Below are 13,180 nucleotides of genomic sequence, written 5' to 3'. Positions count from 1 at the left end.
TCCACCTTGGACATACTGCTTTCTAAAAGATGACTGCAGAGCAAGCTTAAGCTATGGTTTGTTACTAGTTATAATTATGCAAAGCTCTAAACCTAAACACAACATAGGTGTCTTTGTGATAATGACGCTGAATAATTCCCTAAATTTCTTTGGCACTGATCATCATCTGGACAATAAAGATTACTAACACTCCTTCTTCTTGGCTTGCGTATCCCTAAGGAACTTTAACCTTGGCCCAAAAGCAGCATTAGTTTCCACTGTAAACTCACCACAATACTGAGAAATGGATGTCCCTGCTGCATGCAATGCTAATACACTGCATTCAGAAAGAACAGATTTGGGAACACTTCAACAGGCTTAGAGCACAAAGCCACACACAATATCAACATTCAATGACTTAGTTGCTCTTCCTTGACAAAATGCACACACCTTCCCTTAAAATAATCTGATCAGTGTAAGAAATAAAAAGCAAGACTATGAGATTTGTCCATCATGATGGGATTTCTACCACTACCTAAATAACTGCTTTCAACAGCTACTCTTGAAATATAACATATGAGTATTTAGTAGTTACCTCAGACATAAAGATATCAAATATTCTTGTTGCGATTGGTAGTGGAAAAGTTGTAAGGAATATAGTTAAAAACCATGAGGATGCATACATAGAAGTGTGAAAACTCTGAGACTGAAAGTGCACATAAAGCTCTGGAAGATGTTCCTGGAAAAGAAGAGGAATAAAAAACACAAGTATGTTAAAGTTCTGCTTGTAGTTTTACTGCAGACGTGTTTTTGACAAATTTTGAATACAAGAAAATAATTGATACTTAGTACAGTTAGCAGCTGTCTGTACGAGCAACTGGACTAGGAAAGATATGACTCATCATTACCAAGAACCATGCAACAGAAGTCCCAAGACAGAATGTCCTATAGAATATCTACCCTAGAATGCAGATTACAAAAACTCTTCCTGATCCTAAAGGGAAGTCAAGCTTGTAAGTCCCAGAGTAATATCTAGAATGGGCTACTAAAAAGAGCTGACAAAATCTAAGGCTATGTGATATCTCACCCCTGATCATCATGTTAAAAACTGGATCACGAAACAGAAACCTATTTTTCTCCATCAGCCTGATCAGGAAGAACCTGCATTCCAAATCTGCAAACAATTAACATTCTATATATGAGGGTATCTCCAAATTTTCATCTTTTAAGATACTATAAATTAACTATGAAGACTTTGACTTTCAGTGTCTTCAAACAGAATTAAACATTCATATGCTTAAACTGCAGCAAATCCCATGCTTTGGTATTTAAAACCAGTTACTGTCTGCCAAAGGTTAAAAAAAAATTGCTCACAGAACCACATGCATTTACTTCTAAAGTTCTGGAACTAGCTATTGTCAAGAGTACAGCCTGTTAGCCAACTGACATGCCTGCTCTTGAGCTGTAATTCCCACGTTCCTTATTAATAGTTACTGAAGAGCAAGTTTGATAGATTTTGTATGTACCTGTATCATGCATTCAAACTGGTACATACAAAGGCCCAGTTCAGCCATGCTTGGTTTAAAGAGTTCTCGTAGTCTGTAATCTTGCATTAATTTAACAAACACACAGAATGCCTCTTCTTCTGGCATCTATATTAAAAATAAAAAAGCACATTAAAAACTCTGGACAAATATAACGATATATCAGAGTAAATGCCTGGGAGGATTTAGGGTTGGGGTTTTTTGTGTGCGTGCATGTGCACGCAGTGGAGTTTTTTTGGTTGTTGGTTGGTTTGGTTTGAAGTTTTTGTTTTGTTTAAGGGATTTACAGCCAATTACTCCAATGAACTTTTGTATATGCTAAATTCTAGCAAATAATTTCTAAACTGAAATGGAGGTCTGCAAGTTTCTTATCATATACCCTACTTTGTCATAAACCAAAAACCAGTAATACAACAGCAGCTTTAAGATAATCAAATCAACTGTGAAGTTCCATTTGAACTCTGAGGAGATTCCATGTAATAGAACAGAAATGAGAAGTTCATTTATTTTTGAAATATCACTCAACAAAATAGCTTGCAAGCCTGTAATCCTACCTTAGCTCTGAGAAATAAATATATTCTCCCACTCCAAATACAGTATCTCGGCAAATAGAATGACACAAAGTAAATCTCATTTCATTTGCAGAGTAAACAGCTGCCCTTGACAACTCCATTGTCACAAAATTATGAAGGAAAACCATTGCAAAAATTCCCAAAAAAGCACCGCAGTATATTATGCAGTCTAGCATGGATTTTAAAGGTTCACATATTTTTTAATATTTTTACCTGCATAAGCAGTAATCCAACTATAAAAGCGCTTCCTTGACAGTACCCAACCTCACGATCCACCAAAGAGTAAGCCTGGGAAATAAAGTTAAAACTCTCAATAATTAAAACCTCATTATCAATAAAAAGTAATCATAGCTCATCCTGCTATCTTGTAATAACTTACTCTTCCTCTCCCCAAATCCAACAAGACATCCTATCCAGAAGTTTTAGTCAGACATTCTAGTTTCTACCTGCTGCTGCAAACTCTGCTCTCTGATCACCTACAAAGCTAAAACTAAGGCATACCTACCAAAAATACAGGCAGTTTCCAACTACAGGAATGTGCCAAAAGATAAGAGACCACTGGCATACAAATCTCAGAAAGTACTACTTTTATAGGAGACAGACCAGACAATGAAACAAGTTCTGTTCAGAGAAACAGGTGTTGCAGTTTTATTTACAGATGGATAAATTCTGATGATCTCCACACTTGTGGCATCTTTGTTTTAGAGTTACAGAAATTACTATGATTTGGAAACCTGCCAGCTTTTCTATTGAAACTATGTTCTAGGGAAAAGTCTGACCTTCAAAGTTTAAGCTCTAGTGAAGACTAAATAATGCAAACAATGTTACATTGGCATTTTCATTTTGTGTTTGGGCACTGGAACAACTGCACACTAGCTTGTAGCTGCCATTTGCTGCTGCCATGTGTACTTCAGAAATACTTGCAAACTGAATACTAGTTCTGATTGCCAATGTTCTCTTGGGCAACACTGTAGACTTTAATTCATGGCACACTTCATTCCATTATACTATCAGCAGTTAGTATGTTACTTTGTTTTGATGCCAATTTGTTTTTACTTTTTGAGATATAAAAAAACTTACAGGAATGCCTTTGAAACTAAAATGGGATTTTTTAAACCATTCCTATGTCTAAGGTTTAAGAAAGAGTAACTTGAAAAAAACTTACAACATACAAAATGGGATTTTTTTAAACCATTCCTATGTCTATGGTTTAAGAAAGAGTAACTTGAAAAAAACTTACAACAACTTGAAACTGGTGCAAATTCACTATATACAAAGCAATCCAAGCTGGTGCATATTCTTGCTAATATATTTTCAAGGGCTGAAATACCAACTCACCTTCATTACGTTGAACAAGACCTCCTGCCCAAGACTATCTTTTTCTTTGAAAAAATCATGTTCAGGGTATGTTCTAGCAATGTCCCTTCTTATTAATTTTTCACAAGGAGATGTCATTTTCAAAAGCTCTGAATACTGATCCTTAATTGGCATGCTTTGAGCACTGCATAAAAGTTGCCAAACAATTGCTCTGAAGTGATGAGGTATCCCTTTTCGAACCAGCTCCTAAAGCACAAAAAGACAAATTAATTTCCTGAAAATATTACAAAAAATAAACCTAAGGAAAAAAAACACTTCAAGTTCCTCACAATTTCAGAAAAAAATTTACATCATGGCAAAAACTACTCATATAGTTTATAACCTCAATTTTAGTAGGATTAGTAAGCTAACAAAAGTAAGCAGTCTCAGAATCATTTTTAGTGGCTAAATTAGCTACTGAAAGTAGTCCCTTATCCATGGCAAGTTACATGAAAAACTGAATATTCAAATAATTTTGTACAAGAACTTAACCAGAATTTAATACAATTATGTCTGTATTTCACAAAAGATTACTGAAGATAACACCCTTAGTAATATTTGTAGTAATTGAGATCTAAGAAATCACCGACTAAAAATTACTTCCAAAGTAGGTAAATGACGAAAAGTAGAACTAACTGTAGCACAGCCAACTACAACAAAAAATTTGCAGAGTACAACTATCAGAAGTCATTTAACAAACTTGACAAGTTGTGTCTAATTTCTCTCGTGTGCCAGTATTTCCAAGTTATCTTCTAAGAAAGTATTTAAATGCAGTTTCAGACACTGGACCAAGAAAACATTGAGTTTACACCTATTAAATTAACTAAATTTACTTTATCTTCTGAAAAAAAATCTGCTAGGTGTTATACGATTCAAACATGCCCAGATGAGTACATCTAAGAACCTGCTGCTTGTCATTTAAGAAATCACAAGGACAAGTAGTCTTGTCGCTTGATCTGAAAACTGAGAAAGAAGCATTATTCAGGAATTTAACAGACTGTCTCGGTGGTACATTCTGCAACTAGAATCACTCTGACCTAGAAGATTGTCTCTTCAAGACTATTTCTTTTAATAACTTTTTGTACCTTAAGTACTGTTATCAAGTATTCTGTCTCCTAAAGGCTAATTTCTTTCATTAGTATTTCTTCTGAAACCAGAGTAATCTCCTATTCTGCAAAGCTTCCTCTTTTTCCTGTTTGTTCCAGATATTTCTTCTACTTCTCCAGCATTACAATTAATTAATGCAACACTGGTAACTTTCAAAGAGACTCTTGCTTTCAAGTTTTGTTTCTCTTAAGCTTGAACTCTACTGTAGGAGCTTTGCCTCACTGCCCTCCATTTTCTAATATCCCTAAGCTCTCAATCCATCCTTCTTCAGAAACATCATACTAATGCCCCTCCAACAATTTCTCCTGTCTACAACACAACAGTGAGATGTTACTTCCTCAAAGATTCCCAACTCCAAGACAAGAACCCTAAACCATCAGCTTTACACAACTGTCTCTAGCTATCCTTTGTCAACAACACAATGCAACTGCACATCAGTCCCCGAAAGCCTCGAGGGCTGCTAATAAAGCAAGAAATTTTTTGCTAATGCCTCGTTAAGTTACCATGTACCTGCTTGACAGAATAATAGGGTTAACTGCTTCAACTTTCCTAGAAGGAACAGCAGGAAAACACACCTACTGGGCAGCACTAAAATGATGTCATGTGAATTGAACAGCAGGACTTATGTCATCCTTCAAAAGCCCTCCATAAACAGGAAGGAAGTTCTGAAGTGGATTGAGAGATGTAAAGGATGGAACATCATCTTTGGAGAAGGCACAGACACATCTAAAACCTAAAAAGTAACCAGTTTTCTAATAACCTAAGACCAGCTTTGACAGCCAGGACAAAAAGGCACCTATGCTGCTACCTGTGTACCTACTGGCCTAATCAGGGAATAAGGTATGGATGCTCTGATATTCCATCGTAAATGCAGACTGACAGTTAAGGCTGACTTCCGACAAAAAAATACTGAGAATTATTTAACAGCAAAGGAAAACTTGGCTAGTTTTCAATATAATATAGGTCAGCAATATAATTAAATATTCCCTGAAAGTTAGTCAAACACTCCTCAAATTGTACTTGTCCAGCTCTAAAAACAAGCGATACTTGTGACACTTGAAAATGTTCAAACAAATTCTAACTAACCAGATCTACTTATTACCATCTCACTTCTTTCTCTTGCCAGGTTCATGTGGCCTTCTTTTCATGGCCTTTTGGAACACCTTTCCAGAAACTGCTTTCCCTATGCAAGCAGGAAATCCTGAGTTCATTTTCTTCCCTTGTTTCCTCTCTCAAGTCATGTTCTCTCTTCACAACTGCTTCATATAAAAGATACTTTACTTTAGCTCATTGTTCTGCCTTCCCACAACCTATTCATAGACACACATTTCAAACTGTTCAAAAGACCCTGACACATTTGTATTCTGCACATAAAACTACAGCCTACAGCCAATAAAGAACCAAAGCAGAACAGACTTGCCTACTAACAAAAGAATCCCATGCTGCTGTACTTGCTGCCACTGAAACATGGATATGTTCAAATGCACTAAATGCTTTTTAGTTTGAGTGTAAAGTATAATTAAACTCCACTTCTGTACATGACCACAACTAACCCAGACTGGACACACTGGTCAAAGTTCGTTCCAGTCCATCCAGAATTTAGAAACTATGTGTTCTTCTGCCTAAGGTCATCTCTGGGGTCAACATACTTAGCATGCACAAAAACTGAACTCATCAGAGCTTCCAAGTAGACATCTATTATCAACTCTCCTATTAAGGATGGTTTAAAAAGAGAGCTTCTCAGTATACAGCAGCATAGCATATATATACATAATCATAGCATCAAGCTATCAGATGCCCTTAAGTTGATTTTTAGCAATTCCATTTTTGGAAACATGAAGCTAATCATCCCTGTACTCATGGAAATCTCTCATCAGAGGTAAACTGAAAGCTTTCGTATTCAAGAAATGCATCTGGCTTTCAGCAGGAGACATTTGCTGGGTGACAGCACATAGGAAGGTTACATAGGAAGCACTAAGGCTTAGGGGTGGAAAGATGCAACTGGAACATGTTTATTTAAAAAGAATAAGCCCAACACAAAGATAAAACAGTATCACTTATATCACATTACAAATATATCCAAAAAATCAGCTTCCAATTACTACCTTAACTTGCTTTTCCTTCTTTTTCCGTACATCTTCCCATTCATTCACAATCCTCCCCCACAGGATCCACGAGTCTTCTTCAAGATGGCTGAGATTGCTAGAAGCTGATGAACTAGATACAAGAGAAGATCCACTATTTCTTCTTGACCCATTTACTGATCTTAAGGATTTGCTATCTGTTTCCAAGAGTCTGCAAAGAAAGTACACAAAAACCAAATTCAAGTTCTTCTAATCAAAGGATCACACTATTAATTGTTTTCTTCACAAAGAATGCATGCAGAAGTTCAGTGAAACAGTTTAACCAGCATTCATTTGGACTAAATGTGAAAAGAACTGTTCGATGTTACTGCTTTGTCTTAAGATCTCAAGTAAATCTGCAGACAGAATAGTTCACACTGCAGCATTTTAAGAAACAGATAAAAATGTCACCCACAGCTGTCATGCATCAGACTGACAAAGAGAACCTAAGGAAGTTAAATATCGCCAATGATAACATCAAATGTCAAAGAATTTTTAAAAATACAGTCATTTACAAGACAAAAAGTTAGCCTCCTAGAAGTCTACCTGATCACACTTTTTAAAAAATTGACAGTGTAAATAAAGACAGAACAACTAAAACCTTCGAAGCAATTTTAAAACAACTGACATTTGCTGACAACTGTTCACAAATCAACACGGTGTTTTATAAATGCACAGGAGAAATCACAGACCTACAGACCAAGGACCAGGCAACAGAAGTGATTAGTAGAGCTAATGAATGTGTAATTAAAGTGAGGAGTTCAAACATGAGAACCTCCAGCAGCAAAGTATAAATAAAGATGTGCCAAGTGCTAGACAAGTTCCTGACAATACTTCCCTGTGAGCTGGTTGCTGTGGCCATTAACTTGGCAAAAAGGCAATGCTTTGTTTATCCTCAACTAATATTGAGCCCCATAAGCAGAGGGAAATTTTTTAGACCATGTGTTAGGTAAGAGCAAGAATTCAGACTAACTTGAAAGTGTTTTGCTATACCAAGAGCTTCGTTTGTGCTTTAACTTCTAAGAATTCCAACATCAGTACATCAGAGCCATGAGGTTGAATAATTTCTCAAAAATTAGCATGAAAGTTAATCCCTCAGCATTTCAGCAAGGTCAGGTTATGTTTCAGATATTTAATAAATTATAACCCAAGGCATATTGTATCAGAGATGGTACAGAAATCTCAGCATACTTACAATTTTTAAGATCTCTGCTACAATAAAGATATTTATACTAGCTTTCCCTGTTCCCAGCTTTCACCTACTGGTGTTTATGAAAGTAAGGGAAAAAGTAATTTAATTCATGAAGACAAGTAGTACAGTTTCTGCAGCAGCATTTTGTTTGGAAAAGAGTTAAATGGTAACAGCTTCAGGAAAAAAAAAAAAAGCAAAGCCTTTTCAAGACAAATTTTCATTTGTAATTTTATTTTTTAAAAAATTTCAAATAAATTTCCATTTATTAATGGAATGCAGAAAATCTAGTTCTGAAGAAAATACTTTTAAATCCACTTCAAACATTTAGAAACTTGGCTTATACTGATCCATAACGAAAATTTAGTTTGAAACTACTTCTCTCAATCCAAGACAATGCCTAAACACCAAATTCAAAGTAATCACAGAGGAAAAACAAGCACAGAATAAACATTAAGATTATAAAAACAAGGTTCTAAGGAGACACTTCAATTTTTCACAGCTTTCTGTAGAAGTTATACTAAGTTTCTGTAATTTGACCTTACCTGGATAAACTCATTGTCCTTAGATTTGAAAATGGGAAGTTCTTTTTACAGTAAGTCGCAAGTTCTGTGACGTTTGGTCACTGTTTCTTTCATTTAAAACTTTATAAATGATTTACTAATGCCAAACAGTTCCACCAGGACTCTGGACTGAGCTTCCTCTTTATTCTGTGGGGACTTTCAGTATAATTAGATTACAGACTACTACAAGACATAGCTTGAAACAATTTGAGTTCTTCTCCTTTCTTTCTAACTGTCTACCTAATTCATATTCTCCTTCTCACATAAAACCCTACAAAAAACTCAAAACCTTTACAAACATCCACAGCAGCAGTTCTTCCAGCAAGCAGAAAGAATGGTTCCCTGTGAACAGAGTACAATTCCTTGTCAACAAAGTGCCACTGTGCTAAACTACAGATGCAAACTGTTCTGAAACTACAGTGCACCCGGTGTAAGAGCATTGAATTTCAGTATTAAAGGGCAGTATCTCACCAGCACTTGATAGGGTAGCCTCTAACTAGAATTCACACACAAGACTAGTGTGGGACTAAGAATATATCTGGCTAAAATTAAATAAAACCAGACAAGATTTGCTGGTATACTTAGTAAATGAAGAAAGCTGACTTGAGACAGAAAGGCCAAGCTCACATTCTTCTTTTAACAGGCCAGGCAGTCTGACTGCAGGCCTTAATGAGAAGACTCTAGATGCAAAGACATTACTCTCCAACACAGATAAGCAGTCCAAAGAACAGTTTGCTTTTCAAATAAAAGTTAGTCCCTTTGTCATTAACAGACTAGAAAGCCTCAGAATAAATGCAAACTAGCTTTCTTAAAAGCACTATTCAACTATTTTTTGCTTCTTTTGATAATTTTTTCACTTGCACAGCAAAAATTACGTGTAGTTCATCTTTGAAGAGAGACAATCTCAAACCACAAGGAAGAACATATGAGGTCGTTCTAGAAGCATCCTTCTATTGTCAAAATCTGGGCAGATGTATCAAATTCCCTACAAACTGTGCTGCTATTAGGCTGCAGAATGCAGACATGAGAGAAGACATGCCAGGTGACATACAGGCATTGGCCCCTCCTCCCCCCAGTTACTCTTTTCCTCCACTGGAAGTTACTACCCTCAGAAGTGACTCAGCAGAGAAAACAAACAAACCAACAAATATAAAACCCCAAACCAAACAACCCCCCAACCAAGAATAATAACAAAAAACCCAAGAAAAAACACACAAAAAAATAACCAACAAAAAAACCACTATCAAAAGAAAACCACCAAAAAAACCCAAAAAACCCACCCCCCTCCCCAAATCCAACCAAAAAAAACCAAACAAACCCAACCCAGCCAAAAATAGAGTACCTCAATTGCCTCACTGCAAAGTCTAGCACACTCACAGAAGCAGGAACAGAAGCTATTTTGAGCTAAATTACCAAACCCTGCACTTCACTACAGCACAGGGATAGCCACCATCAGTAGGTAACAAAGCCCAGCATCTACCTGCCAAGTCTAAAAATCTGCTTGGAGCTCAAGTTGTTTACAGTCAACCTCTCAAAAACTACTGAAACATACTTGTCAAATATAACCAAATTTTGCAAAAGGACAGATAACTTAAGAGTCCTGCCTCGAAAGTGAAAATGAGTATGGGTTCTGGAAATTCAGCATTAAGAAATTATACAGTCCAATTTAATTTCTCAGTGATATTGTATTGATTTGCAATCACTGTGCACATCAAGAGCAACTGAGCCACCTGAAAGTTGCATCTTGAATTTTACATGGTGCAGATAAATATGCACTCATAGAACGGCTATCAGGAAAACTGTTACTTACTATACAAAAAAAGGCAAGATGAACAGAAAAAACTGATTAGGAATTTACTTTCAATTAATTTAAGACATGCATCTGGCACCACTAGTGTAACAGCAAGAAGGTGGCTGAGCACAGTTCTATCTCTTTACATAGCAGGTTATGTAGCTGAAACAAGAACTGGATAAAAGTCGAAAAAATAGAATTGAGAAATACTTGAGATTTTAAGAAATTAATAGGAATTACAATTTTTCTCTTAGAAGGTAAGAAGGTTATACACAAGTCTCATCCCTGAGATACTCTACTTTAAATTGGATACTAAAAATACTGGTCAGTGTACTTTCTTACTATTAGAGGCAGCTATAAACACTCCTGTAAAACAAAGAGAGAAAAACCACTTTTTAGAGTTCCACAAAACTGTAATTTGTAAAAACACAGCACAAGAATACAAATTCTTAAACCTTTGGGCTTTCAAACTGAAGCGTTATGCCATGAAGTTTTAACTAATTCCCCTTTAACAGCCTCTATGCTACAATTGAAATAAACCAATTTTAGTCTCATTACTGTACTTTGAAGAGCAAAAAGTTTTCCATTCACCTGTTCTGTTCCTCAAGTTTAGCAAGTAATTCTAAGTCGTCTGGGCTCAGCTGTGTTGGTGAGGATGGTGACAGGGCGGGTGTAGATAGAGTGGTGGAGGGGGATGTGGTGTGTAGGGAGGCAGATGGACTCGCCACCTGGCTGGCCATTTGACTGACGGTGTGCGATACCGTGTTCTTCACCCATGAGAGAGTGGAGCTCAGCTTGCCTGCAACCTTGTCTGTCGCCACCTGTATCGACAAAGAGAAGAGGATGCAAAAGCTGTCCTTTTTTTAACTCCTTTTTTTCCAGCAAACCTGCTGCATCAAACAAAGGAAAAAATATACAATATGCACAAAGCAACACAGATTATTTATTTCTCCAGGACCCCAAGGCTGTCAGAAGTAACACAAGCATCAACAGCAATACAGTATTATAGAAGTAACATGCAAGTATGTTGCTAATCCACAAAGACAAACCCCGAGAAACTCCTGATGTATACTCACAGAGCTCATCTCTGCAGTACAGAAATACCACAGGATCCAGGATCAGCTCCGACTTCCCATTATAAAAATAAATAGAAATAAAAGCTTATTTTAAAACATCTTGATAAACTAAAATAATGGCACAGAAACTGTAGAAATACAGAAATAGAAACAGTCAACTACTTTACCGATAAGACACTGAAGCAGAGTATGAGTGTAACCCCCCAGGTCACCCACTGCTCACCTTCACTAATCCCTACAGTGGCAGCACAGAGCAGGGGCACAGCACTTCTAATTTATACGAGAGCAAATTATCTTCTAGCACTGCCAGGGTGCAGAAAACAGTCACAAAGAATCTATGCTCATGCATCTACAACAGCCGAAAGTCTCACAGTAAGGCATCACAATGCTGCCTCTTTTCTTTCCTCACTTTCTCTTCAGGTCACTCCTACACCAGGCATCCTTGATCCCCAGTCCCACTGCCAGTGCCTGAACAGACCCAGGGTTTTGAGGAAAAAGCAAGAGGTGCTACTCAAGTAGTCAGGGGAGGAGCGGGGTCAGGAAAGCAAAGGTTAACTGGTGCTGGTCATTATCTGCTGCTACTTGAGCAGTGGAAAGAAGAGCAGCTGTTGGGGGCATCTTCCAGTGAACCCCGCACTAGAGCTTCCCTTCAGCATCTAAAAATGTAAGAGGCTTTGACCTACAGTAACTCAGAGTTTAATTCTTCCCCAGCCCAACTCAAGAGGAAATTCAGATGCCCCTCAGAGGAAGGGCTAGTTGCCTAGCAAATGTTAAAACTTGGCAAAACCAAGGCTGAAGAGGAACTTCTGAAGTGGTGTTGCTGGTAACTATTTATTTTGAACTTTGCTGATTTCCTCAAAACACTGAATTACTCAATGCCACAAACAATTCTGCAGTACAGCCTATAAATAATTACTAAGGTACTACAGATACTGAGCTACAGGGAAAAAAAAATCCCTTCCCAAGATCCTCCAATAGAATATAATTAAAGCAAAATTTCTACTGAAATAAACTCCATCTCATCACACTGTGCATTTATCTGAAACACAATATATAGACTGACTGGTTGCTGAAACAGAAGCATTTATTTGGATACAATACTACAAAACTTTTTTTGTCAATCAAATCCAGCAGTATTTTATTTTCACTTCATTTCAAAAAGAAGACACACTAAATGCCTTCAGAAAACAAGAGGAACACCACAGGCCAAACCCGTATAAGTGGTACTCAACCTTCCCACTTACTCTCCAACAACAACATGACACCTAAGAGCTCTCCTAGAAGCCTGGAAGAAGTTTCCTATTTCCAGATGCTTAGCATTCATTCTGAAAATGGTATCAAATTTTGCTAGAAGTCTTCAGAGGCAGGGATGCAAACCACAGGTGGGAATAGTAAGATACCAACATAAGCATCAGAAAGGTTCCAGTTGCCTCTTGTCACTGTTGGACAGCAAAACACAGGTGTATCAAAAGAAGAAAAAAAAAAAAAGAAAAAGAAAAAAAACCCCTCAACAACCCCAACCACAAAGATCCCAACACATCTTTTAAATACAATCTTGGAAAAAAATTGCTTCCAACACTAGCATTTGACACCATCTTTTATAAAAGAAAGGAATGAAAATTACTAGAGGTTTCAGAATTCTAAGTTTAATACATGCATTAATATTTCACTCAGTCTATATCCTTTATTCACTATTGCTGTGAAAGGATAAATTACTGCTGTTTCACTTTGAATAAAATTACATTATAATGAAGGTAATTCATACATCTCACTTAAGACTGATTATTTTCTCAAAGGCTTTAAACTGCTTAACATATCACAAGTAATGCAAGTATTCAAAAAGTAAATGCTGGCAGAAACAGGGCCAATCTTAACACAG

At 36.8% G+C, this 13,180-nt stretch overlaps 1 protein-coding gene across 7 annotated transcripts in view; it reads right to left on the bottom strand.

Annotated features, from left to right (window-relative positions):
• The window catches only part of EVI5 (ecotropic viral integration site 5), a 75,113-nt gene that overhangs the window by 51,202 nt on the left and 10,731 nt on the right, over positions 1 to 13,180 (bottom strand). For 5 of the 7 annotated variants that reach the window (XM_048312722.1, XM_048312726.1, XM_048312727.1 and 2 more), the window contains exons 1-7: positions 11,302 to 11,359; positions 10,817 to 11,046; positions 6,664 to 6,853; positions 3,434 to 3,658; positions 2,309 to 2,383; positions 1,506 to 1,631; positions 575 to 718 (exon numbers count right to left, since the gene is read on the bottom strand). In XM_048312722.1, the coding sequence (XP_048168679.1) occupies positions 575 to 718; positions 1,506 to 1,631; positions 2,309 to 2,383; positions 3,434 to 3,658; positions 6,664 to 6,853; positions 10,817 to 11,046; positions 11,302 to 11,310 (999 nt within the window). In that variant the 5' untranslated portion in view covers positions 11,311 to 11,359. Of the gene's footprint in view, positions 1 to 574; positions 719 to 1,505; positions 1,632 to 2,308; positions 2,384 to 3,433; positions 3,659 to 6,663; positions 6,854 to 8,415; positions 8,491 to 10,816; positions 11,047 to 11,301; positions 11,360 to 13,180 lie in introns of those variants that run through there. The other 2 variants (XM_048312725.1, XM_048312729.1) reach the window with 2 other exon arrangements.

This window comes from Corvus hawaiiensis, chromosome 9 (genome assembly GCF_020740725.1).
Source record: "Corvus hawaiiensis isolate bCorHaw1 chromosome 9, bCorHaw1.pri.cur, whole genome shotgun sequence".
NCBI classification, from domain to species: Eukaryota; Metazoa; Chordata; class Aves; order Passeriformes; family Corvidae; genus Corvus; species Corvus hawaiiensis.
This window is presented reverse-complemented; position numbering and strand designations above follow the sequence as displayed.